The sequence below is a fragment of the Microtus pennsylvanicus genome, chromosome 22 (genome assembly GCF_037038515.1).
Source record: "Microtus pennsylvanicus isolate mMicPen1 chromosome 22, mMicPen1.hap1, whole genome shotgun sequence".
Lineage (NCBI taxonomy): Eukaryota > Metazoa > Chordata > Mammalia > Rodentia > Cricetidae > Microtus > Microtus pennsylvanicus.
Window position 1 is genome coordinate 34,415,097 of NC_134600.1, and position 19,246 is coordinate 34,434,342.

At 48.9% G+C, this 19,246-nt stretch overlaps 2 protein-coding genes across 4 annotated transcripts in view; one reads left to right on the forward strand and one right to left on the reverse strand.

Annotated features, from left to right (window-relative positions):
• The window catches only part of Gsap (gamma-secretase activating protein), an 84,826-nt gene extending 73,454 nt beyond the window's left edge, over window positions 1–11,372 (forward strand). Inside the window, exons 25-31 of one of the 3 annotated variants that reach the window (XM_075956316.1) lie at window positions 1,568–1,638; window positions 2,051–2,145; window positions 6,958–7,077; window positions 8,020–8,081; window positions 9,225–9,326; window positions 9,475–9,574; window positions 10,223–11,372. In XM_075956316.1, the coding sequence (XP_075812431.1) occupies window positions 1,568–1,638; window positions 2,051–2,145; window positions 6,958–7,077; window positions 8,020–8,081; window positions 9,225–9,326; window positions 9,475–9,574; window positions 10,223–10,314 (642 nt within the window). In that variant the 3' untranslated portion in view covers window positions 10,315–11,372. Of the gene's footprint in view, window positions 1–1,567; window positions 1,749–2,050; window positions 2,146–6,957; window positions 7,078–8,019; window positions 8,082–9,224; window positions 9,327–9,474; window positions 9,575–10,222 lie in introns of those variants that run through there. The other 2 variants (XM_075956317.1, XM_075956318.1) reach the window with 2 other exon arrangements.
• A 652-nt stretch (window positions 11,373–12,024) lies between these two features.
• Window positions 12,025–19,246, reverse strand: part of Ccdc146 (coiled-coil domain containing 146) — a 127,967-nt gene continuing 120,745 nt past the window's right edge. The window contains exons 16-19 of the mRNA XM_075956315.1: window positions 19,016–19,144; window positions 18,377–18,514; window positions 16,200–16,448; window positions 12,025–13,793 (exon numbers count right to left, since the gene is read on the reverse strand). Coding sequence (XP_075812430.1) covers window positions 13,590–13,793; window positions 16,200–16,448; window positions 18,377–18,514; window positions 19,016–19,144 — 720 coding nt within the window. The 3' untranslated portion in view covers window positions 12,025–13,589. The remainder of the gene's footprint in view (window positions 13,794–16,199; window positions 16,449–18,376; window positions 18,515–19,015; window positions 19,145–19,246) is intronic.

The following is a 19,246-nucleotide window of genomic DNA, read 5'->3' on the forward strand; positions in this document are numbered from 1 at the left end:
GCAGTGAGGGGTTTGTTTCTCCACACCAGGTGACAGGCACCAGGTGCCTTTCAGCTCAGGATGTGAGACTGGGGCCTTCTTGAAGCGTAAGGGTTAAAGAGCCTGTCATACTGAGGGTTTTCTTTTGAAGCCACCACCAACAAAGCTGGTGTTGGTGCCTATCTCTCCACGCCTGTGTTCTCTTTTCTCTCAGGAGACTTCCTCTTGGTGTGTCTGGCGTCTGTGTCATTTGTATTTCCTTAGCAAGGGACTGTGTACGGAGGAGCTTAACTTTAGCTCTCCAGCCCTCATCTGAGCCTCTCTGCTTTATTCTTTTTTCTCCTCGTGGAATCTCAATGATGTCTGTGGCATGCTCTGCAGACGTCTGATGTTCATTTTCTGGTGTGATGACCTCTGCAGAGCCATTGGGAACAGCTTTCGGAGCACGAAGATGCTCCCAGAGCTGTGTCTGAGAGGTCGGTCACACCTCTTTCTGTTGACTTGAAGTCCCCACTTCTACAGTGCTAAGAACGTCCACTCTATCATCCTTTCTCACTCGGCTTCACACTCGACTTCATCACACGCGGGTTTTCTCGCGGGGTTGTGCCGACTCCTAGAGCCAAGAGGCCTAGAAATGATGCCTGTGTTGACCCAGAAACGCCGTGCCCCTGACTTACCCAACTTGCCCAGCTGCAACCAGCCATGCCTCCAGTGCCTGGTTAAAGAGGGTGGCCAGGCAGTCTTTCTGGAAATACGCTCAAGGAAATACATCAAGCACAGAGCTTGATGATGTTGTCCGCACGTAACTTGCATTCAGCAGAGAACCCTGTATCCCGGAGGCTGTGCACGGAACTCCTTTCTGTCCTGCCTCCTGCTCTTACCCTGTGTGTGGGTACCCTGGTCCATGGTGGACAGCCGTGTGGAGACCGCCCTACCGCGGACAAACGTGTACAATTAGACTAGGTTTCTAGATAAAGCCCTAAGGCCAACTAGGCATCTGGCTTGGGTGATGCAGTGCTGTTTGTTGAGCACTGGCTCCAGGAAGTGACGTAACTAACACTTACAACAACCCTGTGAAAGCACTTCCTTTTGTCTCCCAGAAGAAGACCCTGAGATTTGAGAGATTTGAGAGGATGGGTAACTTGCCAGGGAGACACAGCTCTACAGAACCTGGCCCTGGGGTCATATCTCCCCACAGCTCATGTAACGACTCCATGCCCCTCTCCCATCTTTCTTCGCTCAGCTCTCAGCCCTGGCAGGGTAGCAGGCTGACAGCTAACACCATTGGCATTTGACCTTCACCAATGGGTGAGGGTCCGTATGGATGGTGGAGCCGGCTAGCTTCTCAGGGGAGCATTGCCAGCACAGACAGAGGGTACTCTGTTACAGTCGGGGCACATTTCCAGGCGTTCCCTTCTGGATCCCAGTGTCTCGGAACTGATTTCAGAAAGGCTTGTTGTATGGCGTGCCCAGCCGCAGCCCGAGGGCCAGCTGCCTTGGTTGTGCAGCCAGAGCTGCAGAGGCACAACCGGGAGGGCGTTGAAGGAAGGGATGCAGGCTGTGGGTCACGAGTCCTCTTTCCTTCTAGCTGAATCTCATTTGGTGCATGCTGGAGACCAGCTGGAGGAAACACAGTGCACGTCCTTGGGTTCTCCACCTGTACGCAAGTATTTCTCGATCTCCCCGATCTTGGCGTGCAAGTCTGAAGCGGTGCTCACCAGCCCCACCACCACCACCACCACCTCTTAGTTTTATACTCAGAATACAAGGTTACTTCAGCTGTTCTTTATGTCACGAGGTTGATGAGGAGGGAGAGACGCGTGAACCTACTACTTCTAAGAAGGGAAATTTCAATTAGTGTAATTTATAATTTATGAGCACACCGAGGATGGTGTGCGATTCTGTGCTTGAGGCTGTTGGTCAGTCTCTCATTCCTGAGGCTTTCCATGGGGTACAGCGTTTCATAGGAATCTCTGTACGTGGTACTCAGAGCCACTAATCGAGACTGGAGGGCACTGGAGGAGACTGGAGTAGTAAGTGGTTGACTTACTACTGTGTTGTTTTTACCCAGCAATAACCATGGCAGCACTGCACACTTTGAAGTCTTTCACCTCATGACCAGGATTTTGGATGCCACAAGCAGCCTGTGCGTCCCCCTACCTCCTGGTGAGTTTGGCTCTTTGGTTGTCGGGTCATAATAAAGTTGTTTCTCACGTGGTCTCCAGAGAGTAGCGCCCTGAGTTTCAAGACGGCTCCCGAGTGTCTGCAGCCGGCTCTGGTGGAGGATAGCCTTAAGGTTGGTCTCCATTGGCCAGACCTCCCGCAACTGCTAACTCTACCATCGCTGCCTCTAGGGAGCGGTTGCATTCCGTTCTCGTGTGTGCGTCTAGCTGAACTCGCACCAACGGTGCCCCTGCAGGGAACTTGCTCCTGTGGCTTCTCCTGCTTTCCTTTATGGAGAGACCTGCGGGTAAACACAAAGGAGGGAGAGGTCTGGCTTGGTGTCAAGGATCAGGCTGGCCCTTAAGCGCTTCAGATTCTCAGAGAAGCCCTAAGCAGGCTTCAAAGACACCCTCAGCATGAATGTGTACAGTTATTCATATAAGTGGTCCTTAGACCAGTCCCTGAATGTGTGGAGTAACTATTTCCCGCCAGGTCATGGATAAGAAATGAAAGCAGTTACAAACACTAGTGGGAATGGAACAGGGTGATGTTTACATAAGCCGGAGCACCGTAGTAAGAAACGCACAGGCTTCTGTTTGTTTGCCACAAGCGTCCGCCTTGTGTTGGCTTTGTCTCCCTTACTGTAGGAAGAGTTCTAGCACGCAATCAACTCTAACGCTTTAAACGTGCAGTACAGTAGCATCTGCAGGCACAGTGTTGTGTTGTAGCTCTCCAGGGATTTCTCAGCTCACAAACAACCTCTTTTCACATTCCATGGACAGCAACCTCCCTTCCCATGTCCCGGCCTGGGCCACCACCTTTCTGTTGGTTCTCTGACTCTACTGGAGACCAGTCTTATAAATAGACTCATGTAGTATTTGTCTCGTCTGTGGCTGGCTTCTTTTAACCTCTGTAGTGCCCTCTAGATCCACTCATTTGTCATGGATGGCAGAATTTCTTCCTTTTGAAAGCTGAGTAAAACATACATGTTTATGTATGTATGTTTATGTGAAACTGAGTATTACACGCTTATGCAATTTCCATGTTATTTTCCTGTTTATCAATGCACATTTGCGTATCTTGGCTAGTGTGACCAGTTCAATGAACATTAGTGTACAAATCTTTTAAAATACCTCACCTTTAATTTTTTTGGGGTGCTCAGAGGTTATGGGATCTCAGTGCTGGTTCCATTTTCAGCTTCTTTGAGAGGGTTCATGCAGTCTCTCATAGTGACTGCACCGAGTTAGAGTCCACCAGCAGTCCTCAAGGGTTCGAGTCTCTCCACACTCTTCTGACACTTACCCCTGTTTTGGATGCTGAGAGGCGGGAGGTGATACCAGTGTGGTTTTGATTTGTATTTCACTGGTTAGAGATACTATCTCTCTATGGAATTCTTGACTAGTTGTACGGCTTCTTTAGGGGGGGAAAAACAACTCTGTCTAGATCTCCTATGTGTTTAATAAAATCAGTTGTCATCTGGCTACTGACTTGTTTTATTATATGTATGTTCTGGATATCAGCCCCTTATTAGATTTCTGGTTACAAGTATTTTCTCTCTCATCTTGTGCCTGCCTTTACACTCTGTTACCTTCCTTGCTTTCCTTCACCCCTGAGCCCCTCAACCCCATCCCCCACCCCATTGCAGGCTCAGGCAGCTCAGGGCGACTGCAAACTTTCGCAGCCAAGGCCTTGAACCCCAGGTTCTCTTACTGCTACTCTGAGTGCTGGGATTGCAGGGGTGATTCAGCACGCCATTCCTGGCTTCTTCTTGTCTGTTAAATGCCATGTTCTTTAGATAAGGGAAGAGAGGGGAAAGTGACACTGTGTGTGTGTGTGTACACACGTGTGCAGGTGTGTGTGTGTACAAGGGGTCAATACGTGCATGTGTATAAGGGTGCTTGCTTTTCAGGTCTGCAGGACTAGGGAGATTGTTTGAGTTTCAAGAGTCAGACACTTAAGTAAAAGGAAAGAGTGACGAAGTAGCAAGTAGAGTTTTGTTTTAGGTTTTTTGTTTTTGATTTTTTTTGTGGGTCCCCCCCCCCCCCCCCCCGTGCCTGTCCTGGAACTAGCTCTAGTAGACCAGGCTGGCCTTGAACTCACAGAGTTCCACCCGCCTCTGCCTCCTGAGTGCTGGGATTAAAGGCGTGTGCCCCCAAAGCGCTGGCTATTGTTTTGGGTTTTTGTTTGTTTGTTCTGCTATTTCTCCCCTGGGCTACAGCAAGACCAGCAGCCCTGGAGCGATGAGGATTCCTGGGATGAACTGGTGGTTAAGTTCTAGCCCGTGTGCTCTGCTCAGGTCTGGCCTACAAAGATGAGGCCATAAATAAGCCCTTGCCCTAGGGTCTGCGCCAGCGAAGCAGATGAAGGGCCATTTGGATGCTCAGAATTTATGCAGGATTCGAGAAAGAATTTCGAATCCCGGAATAGCATTTCTTGATCTAGCATAAATGCTTTCTTAGGAATAATTTTTGACTTCATTATTCCGGGAAAGCATTCCCCAAGCCTACATGGCAACATCAGCCTTGGTTAGTAATACTATAATGTGTTTTGGATCGGGGACTTAGTGAACTCAGTCTATTTTGGTTCATTCACATCTGCCCGAGGACAACATCTGCTCATCATCTGACCCCTGATGTTGCCAGGGATTAGGACGTCCCGCTGCTGGTGACTCACACGTTTAGAGAGGAGATGCTGTTCTTTCTCCCCGTCCCTACGCATCGTTTGTTCTGCCGTACACGCCCCGTACGCACCCCCGTACGCACCCCCCGGTACGCAACCCCCCCCCCCCGCACGCACCCCGAGAGCAGCTATGGTCCTTTGCCAGCCCCGCATCTCGTCCGTTGTTCAGCACGTACACGTGGCCGTGGGACTCTCTGCCTGTGCTGGGTACAACTTGAGTCGGCTTGACATAAGCTACAGTCGTCTGAGAGGAGGAAACCTCAACTTCTCAATTGAAGAATTACCTCCATAAGATTGGGGCGTAGGCGAGCCTATAGGGCGTTTTCTTCACTGGTGATTGATGGCGGAGGGTCCACCCGTTGTGGGCGGTGCCATCCCTGCGCTGGTGGTCCTGGGTTCTATAAGAAAGCAGGCTGAGCAAGCAATGAGGAGCGAGCCAGTAGGTACTCCTCCTCCGTGGTCTCTGCATCCGCTCCTGCCTCCAGGTTCCTGCCCTGTGTGAGTTCCTGCCTCTATGGCAGGATGATGAGCTGCGATTTAGAAGGTGTTAGTGAACTAAACTCTTTCCTCCCCAAGTTGCTTAGGTTCTGGTGTTTCACCACAGCCAGAAACCCTAGCTAGGACACTTCCCCTCGTCTTCATTCCCCCTCAGTGCCCCCAGTCCATCTCGTACATGTCCAGGCCATGGTGTTCCTACGGGTCCTAGGATAGTCTTGAGATGGTGCTCCTATCCATTCCTTGTCTGCTGGCATATTAATATTCCCAAAGTAAAATCCGGTTCATCTTTCATCATACTCAGAGATTTTCAGTGACTCCTCAAAGGTTCCTGGATTGAGAAATTTTTTTTTGGTAGCATTGAGCATTGGGTCCTTGTTATGTGTACACGTGCGTAGAACTGGTCACATGCAAACATGTGATTAATTTATGATGAACTGATCGCCAGCTCTACCAGACTGCAAGCTGAACCAGAGTGGTGACGTCACTGTTTTGTCCCTTACCCTACTACTGCTCCTGCTTGGGGGATGAGAGGGTGCTGACTAAATTTGCTGCGTCCACACTTACCGGTCAATCATTGCTTTTGCCATCAGATTCAACTCAGATGATCACGTCATGTTTCCCAGTGCACCCACGCTCCCTCACCTTAGGTTTGTCCGTATTGTTCTGTTAACTCGGCTCTGAGTTACTGAGGCAGCGTGATCCTCTGGTTAAGAACGGAAGTTACAATCCCACAGCCCATTTCAGGCTATTTCAACCTCTCGCTGGCTGTTTATAGGATACGGGGAAGTTTCTCGGCGCCTGTGACTCTCAGTTTTCTCATCTACGGAATGCGACTCTATTAATTGCGTCTGATAGTGTTGGGTGTGGAAGAGGTGAGCCTATGCTCACTCAGCGCGTGTCCAGTGCTAATCATGCTGTACCATGTGCTGGGCTCTGTACACTTACTCTCTTCCTCTTAGTAGCCCAGAAGGAAAGGTCGGTGGCTCCATTTTAGAGATGAAGGAAGGGAATTCAGAAAGACAAGTTACTTCGAGCTGGTTGCTCAAATACCGGCAGGATCCAGGGCACAGGTGCTCTGCTGCCTCTGGCCTTTTCCACACACCAAGTGAAGAGCTTTCCAAAGATCCCCAAGATGCCGACATTCCAGAGTGGGGTTCTCTTATTCCCACCGGGTCTGGAATCTCCTTCCACGTGCCTTGTATTTGTTCCTTGTCATTGGTAGGGTGACTAGAGCCCTGGGGTTGTGGTCCCACTCAGGGACTTGGGCTTGAGAGAGAAGGAGAACAAACCTTCCCATCTACCGAATTATTACAGGGTGATGTCATCGACATGCCTTCTTTCTCTTCACTTTCAGAGAGCGGGCATACAACCGTTGCCATCTGGTTCTAGGGTTTTTGTTTCTTTAACCCTTCAGCAGAATGGTCCCCATGCCAGCAACATTTCAGCGTGGGTCTGTGGAGTCTGAAGCTCTGCTGTGAAGGACAGTGGAATGATACTGAGCGGGAACCCTGCAGCGAGTCCCCTGCACAGCGGCATTCCCACAGGAGGGGACCCAGGCCCTAAGCACATGATTAACTCGTTCCCTCTGGAGCCTGAGGCGTTGGCTGCTCACACCTGCTTCTATTCCGCCCATCCCAGGTTTCCACTCTCTGCACACGCTCCTTGGGGTGCACTGTCTCCCTTTGTACAACCTGCTGCACTACATCGATAACGGGGTGCTGCTACTCACGGAGACCGTGGTCACCAGGCTTATGAAGGGTAAGCAAGTCTGAGTTGACCACGGGGGTTTCAGGGCTGACTTCTGGCCATGTGGCACTCAGGCCGGCTACAGTCAGAGGGGCCCCACACACAACTTAATGTTCTGCAGTAAGATAGTGAAGTTGTTTGTGAGACGGGGTTCCTCTGTGCAGCCTTAGCTGTCCTGGAACTCTGTAGACCAGGCTGGCCTCGAACTCACAGAGATCCCCTTGTCTCTGCCTCCCAAGTGCTGGGATTAAAGCTGTGTGCTACCACTGCCTCGAAGGTCTTATTATTTGAGCATCTGTCTCTTTTCCCCCGTTTACTACAAATTCTTAGCACAGCCCACTTCCTAGAACCTCCCTTCAGGCTAGTTGACAGTTCTTTAGCCCTTCGGGAGGCCCTGAAGAACTGAATCCATACGTTGTCTTTAGTTTTTTTTTTTCCTGTGTGTAGAGTTTTTACTGTGAAGAGACCATGTATATGAAGTTTCCGAATATGACGTTTTTACTATGGGAGACTCTGAATTTGTTTTTCAAGAAAGTATTGTGAATTACTTTCAGCCAATTAATTTTGTCACCTTGAATTAGACTTGGAATGCATGCAAAACCAATGAGAGACACAGCACTCGCTTGAACCTGGGTGTTAAGGTCCACCTTGTAATCTTTCTCACGGAAGCTGTTCAGGCATGTGTGTGTGTTTTGCTAATGTTATCAAAGCACCTGCCGTGTTCTTCAGCTGGCCTCGCGCTCTCAGTTAGTGGGTGGAATTGCTCGGTGGCTGGCAGCCTGTTACAAAACAAAAGTCCCCATAACTCTGAGTCACAAGCAAAGCTTTCAGAACATCATTAGCCGTGAACTCAGGGCTGGAACGTCTCAGGAGGAAGCGTTCATGGTTTAAAATTCGCTGCGGTATTAAAATGGATATCTCTATCATATTTGCTAATCTCCAACTCTCTTGTAGATCTGGACAATTCAGAGAAGAATGAACAGCTAAAGTTCAGCATCATCGTGCGGCTCCCTCTGGTAATCCTAAAATTAATTTCCTCTCAAGCCTCGTCCACCCTCCTGCCATGTGTCTTGTAAGAAGACAGTTCCCTTGTAGGCGGGGTCAATTGAGTGGGCCCTCTTTTCAGCCTTTACCGTGAGGTTCCATCCACCCCCACTCTCTGGGCAGCGGGTGCTTCTCGGGTTGGCTGCATTGGCAAGGTGGATGTGGTCTCCTCTTAGGCAACCACGCTGATGTTTACGTGGAGTCTGAGTGGGAGGCAGAGGGGAAACAGGTGCCTTTGACATTGAAACTGATAAGGCTTTGAGCACAGGTGAGGCCGGGAGGTTCTGGAACGGTGTTTCCTCCTCCTCTTACATTTCTGAGCACGGGCAGGCATTACCCAGCCAAAGGAAGAACAAAAGCACAGGAGGAAAACGTCAGGAAGGCACTCCTTGCTCTTTGGTGGGGTATTAGCTCTCAGGGTCAGCAACATGAAAACATGAAATTCCACAGCAAGGTCTTTCGGCCCCCTCACTTTGCAAACTTCCTGACCCTAAGAGCCTGGCCAGTGTGCTGTTTACATACCAAGAGCACAGGGCCTCTGGTACTGGCCATCCTCTGCCCCGTGGCTTTCTGGACCTGTGGCTTTGCCTTGTGGCTGTCCTTCCTGTCACAGGCTTCCTGAGAACAAAGTACCCCCCTTTCCCCTGGCTCTGACTCCCAGAGGAACAGTGTTGATATAGTTTGGTCTCCAAATTTGACTTTTTTGTCCCTATGATTTCGAGTATTTGAAGTTTCTGGGACAGATAATAGAAGAGAGACCAACGAAAGCACACAAGCCACCGCTAGCTTCCTGTCAGAATGTCACTCAGGGTTGCCACGCTTGTCTCCAGCTCGGAAGGATCTCAGACCCAACATCATTCCAGGAAAAAAAAAAAAGGAAATTGGCCGCATAGCATTGATGCCAAAGTTGCTCTCCTCACGTTCAGGAAAGCTGAGGGAGGGTTTACGAAAACTTCAGAAGCGTAACTCTTGAGCTTGGCCTTTCTCCAGCGGTCATGAGTCAGGGAGGTTCTACATCCCTTTGGGAATATCATGTAGAAGTCAGAAGCTGGTATGTGGTCTGTTCCATGCACTATGACCTATGCTCTCCTCTGTGATCTTTACCCGTACTCTAGTGTACCGGGCAGAAGGTCTTCCGGCTTTGGGACCATCCCATGAGCTCCAACATCATCTCCCGGAACCACGTGGCACAGATGCTCAGGAGCTACAAGAAAGAGGTGAGCCTCGGTGACGTCCAGACAGTGAGCGTTGCGTGGAGCCCACCTGCATGCCCCGATAGACGTGATTCTGTTTTCTATTGTTCTATTTAAAGCTGCATGTGTCTTCAAGAAGCGGTCCGTACATAGGGAGTGTATTCTCTTTCAGCCTCGAAACTCTATGATTGGCAAGTCATCGTTCTCAACAGAATTTCTGCCTCTGAACTACTTCATTGACATTCTGGCAGGCCTGGAGTCCTCGCACCAAGGTAGTTCACTCCTCCGTCTAACTTAGGAGTTCCCTTGTCGTGTTGGTCATTCCCAAGTCACAGCTCGATCTGTTTCCTTCCCTAAATACCCTACAAGTCCTTACTAAAACTGATTTTCATTAGCGAGAATACCGTACTTCCTACATTACCCAAGGAATACTTACCTTTGAAGATCAAAGGGGGCTAGAGGTGTTTAGGGTCTGTTCTGGTTGATATGAATATTCTTTAGTGCCAAGCTTTAATGAAATCAACACTCTTTTTTTTTTTTTTTGACTGATAGTAGGGGAACCTGCATAGGACCAGACTAGGCCCTCTGAATGTGGGTGACGGTTCTGTGACTTTGGCAGTCTTTGGGGACACTGGTAGTGGGACTAGCTTCTTGGAGCCCGTTCCCTGTGAAGGGAAACCTTACTCAGCCTCCATATGGGGGGAGGGCTTTGGTCCTACCTCAACTTTGCAGCCTCTCCGTGGGAGACCTGACCCTTTCTGAGGAGGGGATGAGGGCTGGGGGGAAGTGAGTGAGAGGAAGGGAGGGAGGGGAAACTGTGGTTGGTATGTAAAATGTTGTCCCTGCGAGCTGTGTGAATTAGGCTGCGGGTGGCCAGGGTGGCCACGGCCCCACAGCGACTCTCTCTCTCCCTTCCGCAGCTTCGAGGGATTTTGAAGGCCATGACAGCGTGGACGCAGACTTTGTCGAGGAAGCTGCTCTGAAACACACCTCGGTGCTCTTGGGTTTATGAAAGTCAGCGTGCAAGATGGCCTGCGTTGAGCGTCTCAACGCTGTCCCCCCCCCCCCCCCCCGCTTTTCCTGGGAATTCTTATTGCTCCTTAAGAGGGGTAACAGGTCAGAATATACCGCGGAGCTCCTTGGGCTTCGGTTTAGGTCTCAGAAAACGGAGCGCATCCGCGCGTCCGCACCCTGTCCAGCACAAGCAGCCAGAGAGCAGTCAAGAGTCAAGATGGTGTCTTGTGTGTGGCAGGAACGGTGCTCTTCCTGGTGGTACAGTGAGCCAGGAGCTAGTTCTGCTGCGTTCCAGGATCAAGTAAAAAACAGAGGGCACAATGCTTAGAACGGGAAGAGCTAGACAGACCGCTGGAAATAACATAAAACGAGCAGAAAAATTAAATGTTGCAAAGAGGATTTAAGAAGAACCTGGGTTTGGACTAAACAAGACTTGCCATTTCCAGCACGGAGTAACTGTGACAAACCGCGTTTGTGTGTACAGGACGTGAGCAGCCTCTGCCTGTGCGGTGGTTCAGAGGGATGTGTATTTAATGCTTGTATTAATGGAAGTCTGATTTAACCATGCCTTCTCGTTAAACATGACCTCCAGTGCGGAAAGCTGTGGTCTGACTCTTTGCTAAGTTCTGAGCATAGCCTTTTTATTGGCATCGGTACGTTCCTACAGGACACATGACGACACATGACATCCTTTCTCATCTGTGTCCTACATCAGGGTCACCCTCACTCACAAGGCTCGACTTCCCCGTTCACTTCTGCTTTTCTCCTTTCTGCTGTTTCCCTTCCCGGTGGTGAAAGTTTAATGACTCTAAATGTTGCTAGCTCGTAGGCCCATCCACCTCATTTTCTGCCGCCTCTGTTGTCTCTGGAAGCTGCCCCGGCCTGTAGGATGTCTCTTCTTGCTTCAGATCAGCCAGGCGTGGGATATGTTGGCAATTATTCAGCAATGTGGAAACGCTGTCTATCTGTATTACTTCTCTTACAAATAACTCTCTACTGGAGAAGGCAGATTTTATTTAGTTCAAATTAAATAAAAAATCCTCGTTGCAAGTAAAATTCTTACAGAACACTTGTGTTTTTAGCCCTTCATCTAGTTTTGCTCAGTTCACTTCCCTCCTCCCATTCTTTGCCTTCGTTTGTTTCTGTTCACACCTGTGTTACTCCTTTGATTCCCAAAGCTGAGCTTATTTGACACATTGTTGAGGTAAACATGGGTTTGATGTGGACACTTGGCTCGTAATTATTCAATAACTTGTTATTCATCGAAAGCTAACATGCAAACTGCTTGGCATTTAACTCTGAAATTTTGACCCTGTAAAATATGAACATCCTTTTGCAACCAAGCCGAGTCACTGGGTCTCAGAACATGAGTTTGGCCTTCTTATTTCTAAGATTGGATCAAGTTTCTTCCTCCACTTGGACTTCCTCTCTCTACCTCACAAAAACATCACTTCGTGCTCTAGGGCTAGACAACACACGCACACACACACACACGCATACACACACACACACACACACACACACACACACACACACCTGACTGTAAGCCAGACATGTCAGCACCTGGTAGCGTCTGCCTTTTCTCAGCAGCACACGCTGCAGAGTTTGAGAATCCACCCCTTTCCATTCTTACGGCATTTAAACTCCCTCTTCTGCATGTTTTGAATCCTTAAAGAGGTTACCAGCTCCCATGACACAGGAACTGTTTAGGGGTGCAGTATTTCTTTTATTAGCAAAATGGCTCAAACAGCTGAAGGCTCTCACAAGCTGTTTGCTTCACTACGATCTGCACAACAAGGAGGCCAACTTCAGGACTCACAAGATGGGAGTAACTTATATTTACTCTCCAGTGTGGCAGGACCTAGGGGGCTTGGAACAGGATGTTGGATATAACGAAATAAAAGTATGGTATTTCTCTGTCTCCCAGAACTGGACATGAGAGAAATTCACAATGGCGACCAGCACAAAAGAAATAGCTTAAACATATTAGTAAATGTTCAAATAACAGGTTTCACATACTAGCAAATTGTCAAGTCTAACAAAAGCACTGGAATCAGAAAAATACATGAAGCAAAAATTGGAGCAAATTAGTGAAACTATTCCTACAGGGGTTATGTAAGTGCAGAATTTTGGCAGAGATCTTGAAAATCAGGTATCAGAATTTAAAATGTTCATGAACTTGTTTGTGAAAATGCACTTTTAAGAAATGAATCAGGACTTAAATATTTTTGCAGCAAAAAGAAAAAATTCCCTGTACAATTGAACTGCAATAGCATTGCTTGAGCAGCAAGCTTCCCATTGCTCCGTACAGGGCTTCAGGTGCTGCTGCAGAGGGGACAGTCGGGTGTCTCCTGTAGTGTGTCTCCTGTTGTGTCTCCTGTCGGGTGTCTCCTGTCGGGTGTCTCCTGTCGGGTGTGTCTCCTGTCGGGTGTCTCCTGTTGTGTCTCCTGTCGTGTGTCTCCTGTCGTGTGTCTCCTGTCGGGTGTCTCCTGTTGTGTCTCCTGTCGGGTGTCTTCTGTCGTGTGTGTCTCCTGTCGTGTGTCTCCTGTCGTGTGTCTCCTGTCGGGTGTCTCCTGTTGTGTCTCCTGTCAGGTGTCTTCTGTCGTGTGTGTCTCCTGTCGTGTGTCTCCTGTCGTGTGTCTCCTGTCGGGTGTCTCCTGTTGTGTCTCCTGTCGGGTGTCTTCTGTCGTGTGTGTCTTCTGTCGGGTGTCTTCTGTCGGGTGTCTCCTGTCGTGTGTCTCCTGTCGTGTGTCTCCTGTCGTGTGTCTCCTGTTGTGTCTCCTGTCGTGTGTCTCCTGTCGTGTGTCTCCTGTCATGTGTCTCCTGTCGGGTGTCTCCTGTTGTGTCTCCTGTCGGGTGTCTTCTGTCGTGTGTGTCTTCTGTCGGGTGTCTCCTGTCAGGTGTCTCTTGTGTGTCTCTTGGGCTACTTCCCCCTTCAGACAGTCAGTACCTGTTTTTCCTTTAATAGAAAAGACCACTCTAATTTCTGTGCGTCTCTGAGAAGTTATTTATTTTGTATTTTTACAGTGTTTTCTCCTCTAAACATTCCTGAAATGTAGTCAACATAAACAGTAAAAAGGAAAGACATGAGCAATGAAAATACACTCTAATTGTAGTCTGTGCTCCATTTGATGCCATACAGCGTGGACTGGTTGGCGAACGTGAGAACCATGTCTCGCTCCCTTGTTGACTGTGCCCAACTGATGGTGGAATTAGGACCCTGGTGGTCGTTCCCCACTGCAGGTCTGGTGAAGCCTGGACCGGTCCACGCGCTTAGATCTCAATGGGCTTCACCACAGGCTTCCTTATGTGCCTTCTGTTGGCTCCAGTTTCTGAGGGCTTGAAGGGAGCCAGCGCCCCGTAGGGTTTGGGCAGAGGAAGCCCGGTTTCTACTTCAGGTATGTAGGCATTTGGGCGCTGCTCTGCTGTCGTGTAAACACCGTTGGGCAGCTGCCGGTAATCTGTTTCTATGTATTCCTGCAAATGGAGGAATTTCAGTTTATTTCAATTTTCTTTAGGCACTGAACTTACTTCTCCTTGGGTCCTAAGGCACAGCCTTTAGCTCTGCTGGCTGATACTCACCTGTACTTAGTTTTTATTTTACTCTTTGGGGGCCACGACCCAGCTCTCAAATAAATATACGGAGACTTATTTATGAATGCCTGGCCTCAGCTGGACATATTTCTAGCCAGCTTTTCTTAAATTATCCCATCTACCTTTGCTTCTGGGTTTTTTACCTCTCTTTAATCTATATATCTTACTTCCCTTACTTCGTGGCTGGCTGTGTGGCTGTGTGGTTGGCCCCTGGCATCCTCCTCTCCTTCTTTTCTTGCTCCTCCTCCTTGTTTATTCTCCCTGCACACCAACCCTGCCTATCAGTCTCTTGTAATAGGAGCGGCGGGCTGCGTCCCCAGCACCCGGCCGCCCCCACGGCTAGTTTTACCTGAAATAATTACACAGAAACGGTATTCTTTTAAATACTACCTGACCCATTAGTTCCAGTTTCTTATTGGCTAGCTCTTACATATCGATCTAACCCATTTCTAATAATCTGTGAAGCTCCACGAGCTGGCTTACCAGGAAAGTTCTTAACCTGCGTCTGTCTGGAGTGGGAGAATCATGGCGACTCTCTGACTCAGCTTCTTTCTCCCAGCCTTCTGTTCTGTTTACTCCGCCTACCTAAGGGTTGGCCTATCAAATGGGTCTAGGCAGTTTCTTTATTAATAAGAAATCACTCCCACATCAGTCTCTCTCCTGCCTCGCTGTTGGCCATTCAGCTCTTTATTAGACCAATCAGGTGTTTTAGGCAGGCAATCACAGCTTCACAGAGTTAAACAAATGCAACACATCTTTGCATCATTAAACAAACACATTCCACAGTGTAAAAGAATGTAACGTATCTTAAAATAATATTCCACAACATTCGGCAGAGGGGATGAGGACAGGAGCAGGAAGCCTGCCCCACCTCTGTGGCCTGTCGTCTGCATGGGTGTGAGCATAGCTCAAGCACCATGCTGATGCTGGGGCTTGGTGTGGGAACCCTTGCGCGGTGGGTTCCACATGCACCGGCCGGCCGTCAGCTCACCGTCTGTGGTTGGGCTCTGTTGGTTCCACAGCTTTGACAAAGGCAGCCAAGCTTTTCCTTTGTCACTATGGGCAAATGTTAAAGCAGAAACGATTGGAACGGAAGCAGAGGGAATGGCAAGCCGTGTGGTTTAACTTCAGGGTCAACGCTCTGCCTGTGCTCACGGGAAACAACTCCCCTGCAGCGCTAATGTGAACTATATGGTAGAGAAAGACAGAGGGACGCCATGGGGGGATGCCACAGGGGAACCCCAAGTGTCCAAGGAAGGGTGATCCTAGGGAGCCCAGAATTATAAGCCAGACCCCGTGCTCAGGTGTTCCTACTGTGTCTTTGAATATACCTTTCAAGGTCTTGGGTGAGAAAGTGAAACAAGACCCTTGCAGAACCATTCACGTGACAGTCTGAGCAAACTGTCCCCATGGTGTGGTCATCTGGACAAGAGACGCCTTGTTCTAATCTTAAAACTATTGAGCCATCATGGAGTTATATGGATGAACGAGGAACCCAACTTGCTGGTGGCTTCCATGACCAAGCAAGACCTTGGTCGCTGAGGAGGAGAAAGGGGTGGCATGGGGGTCTATGACACATACCAGGTGTGGTTCTGTCGAAGGCTGTGGTAGCCATAATATGGCTGTAAAGACCGTGACAGACGGACATGGAAGAGTCAGGTGGGGTGTGAGCAAGTGTTGGAGGACAAGATAAAGCCATGTTAGAGGTAAAGCCAATGTTAGGGTAGTCATAGACCTGCTGGGGGAGGCCATAGTGTTCAGACGTCACAGTCCAGGGTACGACTGTGGGCTGGGCCTTGGTGCTTGTCAGGTGTTCTTCAGGGAGGAAGGCGGTGCTTTGGACTACTAGTACAAAGTCTTCTCTACACACCAAACCCCTTTCTACTCGCCATTCATTCATGTGCTGGAGTGGGAGACTTTCACACACAGGTTGAGTGTGCCTACTAGCAAACTCTGAGGCCCAAAAGGTTCCAAACCCTTTGAGGGTTGATATGACGTCAAAAGTAGATAATTCCACACCTGACATCATATTATGATTGCAGTCAAAATACAAATATACTAAAATATCATATTAAAATCACCCATGTGTATGAAGTATATATGAAACAAATGCATCTGGGATTTAAAGTTGGGCCCCACTCCCTAAATATCTCATGAAAATCATAGAAAATTCAAAGCATCTCTTCTACCGAGCCTTTCAGATAAGGGGCCATCCACCGCATCATGCCAGGACAGACTCCTAAGGCAACCTCTCCCAGCACACGGCGCAGCATGGGAGTCAACACTTACCCGGGACTTCTCAGCGGTGGCAAAGGCATACATTTCTTCATCTCGGAGAACCTTCAGCCAGTCCTTCTCGATTTCTCTGTTGAGTGGCAGGCCCTTTTCTATCCTGGAACTGCAGGAGAAGATGAATTCTTCTTTCTCCCTCACCTCCTTCTGGAGTTCAATGGTCAGGGCTTGCTTCATGGACAACTCGGCCACCAGGGCCATCATTTTCTCAGTAGCATCTTTGATCCGTTTTTGGTAGCCATTCATCTAGAAGTAGAGAGCCCGAGGTTAGTTCTTAGAGGTATTCCGTGAGGATGCAGAGAAACAAGAGACTTCTGGCCGCCTGGTGTGGGCAGTCTTCCCTGGAGGAGCGAACAATTGACCGGGATTCACAGACAATCCCTGAGAAAGGCTGCAGGACCGAGCCCGTTGGGCTCTCTCCTCTGTTGCCATGAAAAAGCGTTGACAGAAGAGACTTGTGGAGAAAGGGACTTTGGCATACACTTCTGTTATTGAGGGAAGTCAGGGCAAGAATCCAAGCAAAAACCACAAAGTACTAATCCTGCCTATTGGTTTATCCTCTGATTCATTTATTGGGTCGTGCTCAGCTTGCGTACACACAAAGCCTACATCTGACTGCCACAGAGGGCTACGCTCCCAACAAACGACAGCCACGACATCCTCTTATTGATCTAGGCAGTAGATGTTCCTTCTTCCCAACTGCCTATACGTTGTGTCTCATTGGCAAAACTAACCAGGATAGAACCCAATGTTTGGTTATGGCAATAAGGAAAAACAAAGAAATAAAAAGGCTTATCTTCCAGGTTGGAGAGCACTGAGGGCTGGCTAGCTTAAGTGTTTGTTTTTAAGAGGTAAGGAGGAGAGGGGAGTGTTCTCCATACTCATAAGCTTTGGCTGTAATGATAATATGGGTGTATCGGTTTGAGCCCTTCCAGCTGTCTGAGGGCCTTTCTGGCCCCTCTGTGTTTCTCTAGTATTACACGTAATTTCCAGAGATTCTGCCATCAGCTTTGAGAAATCGCCTTTCAATAAAAAAAGTGACTTTCTCTCAAGAGAAAGGAAGGAGATGTTTACAGAAACATGGGGGAGGGTGCTAATTCAGACAAAGCCCATTGGCTTAAATGAGTCTTATTGTGTCTTTGTGTATGAGGCCCAGTTGTATACACTACGGCCACTGGACTCACCAGTGCAGAAGTGCAAAGGCCACACACAAAGGTGTTTCCACCATTTTAAGGTGAATTTTCACAGTCGTTTCCAATATAACTTTGGCAACGCTGCCTCTAGCACAGGGCTCACTGTTTACTCACTCCTCCTCATTTCTCTAGCATTTATTATATGCAAGGAACTGGGAAGCTAAAAGAGGAAGAGGTCCTACTCTAGGGAGCCTAGTCTGGGGTGTCAGAACCCTTCACCCTCATCAGACAGGGCAGCTGCACTCAGGGGTATGGATGTAGACCTTCGTTTATGTCCTCCTTTCTCTCGCTGCCTAGAGAGTGTGTGCCCCTTGGCTCTATGTGTCCGCCTCAGGTGTGGTGGGGACAGGACGTAGCAAGTGTTCAGTAGCCTCTGCTAAGTGTTAACGCCCTCTTCTGGAGGATGCTCAAAGAGCCCACAGAAGCCAGGCAAAAGCACCATCCTCTACGGTGCATGTAGCTATTGCCTTCCTCCTGCCAGCCATTGCTGTTAGTAGTGCCCCTTGTTAGTAGAAGCCCCTTGCGGCTTCAAGTCTCCAAGCAGCCTAGGGATTGTGCGGCTGCTGCTGTCTTTCTCCGATCGTCCCTTTGCATCTGTGGGCTCTGGCTGAATTCTGTATTGGAGCAATTTCTACTCGGACCACTGAAAAAGTGAGGCTTTCTGCTTGGAAAGAAATGGAAAGGGTTTTGCTTTGTACACAAACCACAAAGGTAACGGTGGTTATATTTGAGAAGTTCTCTTGCCAACTAAAACGTAAGTGCTTCTCGCCCTTGAGAAGCTTGGGCTTCCTTCCTGTGAAGTGGATTCGCTCAGGGAGCTGAGTTCAGGGCTAATATTTACATTTTTCTGTATTTCTAAACTCATAAAGCTTCATCTCACTAGTGTTTCTCAACAAGTCAAGAGTGGGAAGCGAGAGGCGAGAGCGGAAGTTGGGGCCGGGAGAGGGTGAGGGGTGGGGAGATCGATTCGCTCAGGCAGACCTTCTTGGCTAAGAGCAGCGTGTCCTCCTTGCAAGTCTGGGTTTTGCCTCTGAGCCTGTTGGTGAGCTGGGACACGTGCTCATAGATGAAATCCTTCTCCAGTAGCTTCTCCTCCTTCTTGGCCAGCTGAAGCTCCAGCTACGGTTGGAAACAATTTCAGCAGGAGTTAAAAACGACTTATGTAAGGCACGGTCTCATTCGCAGCTGATCCTCCACCACACGACAGAGACACACTGCTCTCTGAGCTGTGGAAATACCTCTGACAGTCCCCGGAGCTGGGCCCTGTCCGGAGACACCCCTGGGAGCTCTTCTGCCCTGGGTGGACAATGGACCTCTGGCTCTTTATGGTACCCACAATGCCAGTCTTCCCAGATATCCCCACCAGGATGACCAATTAACATATTCATTCAAGAAGACAAAATGAGTTATCGGACTAGGAAAGAAGGGAGCCTTTGAACATTCAGACTACTGATATTTACTTCCTTGGGTAAATATCTGAATCGAAGGTAGGATTTAGGACGCATCACAACTAGGGAGCAGCTAGTATCTAGAAGAATGAAGAAGGATGGGTCCGCCAAAGGGGAAACGGTACCGCTGCCTGTGTGAGCAGAGAGAGGTGTGTTTAAACAGGGCATTTACCATGTCTAACTTCTTGACCATTTCTTCTTCGGTCAGATCTTTCCCGGGAATGAAGCGGATTCTGCCCTTGCCGTCAGGGTTGACAAAGCGTTTCTCCAGGCTTTTGATTCTGTCTGCACACTGGGAGAACTGTTGGACAAGAAACACACTTCAGCTTTAATGTGACTCTTCAGATGGTGTGGGCAGCTCATCGGTGGAGCTACACAGATGCTGTGTGGAACGGACCCTGCA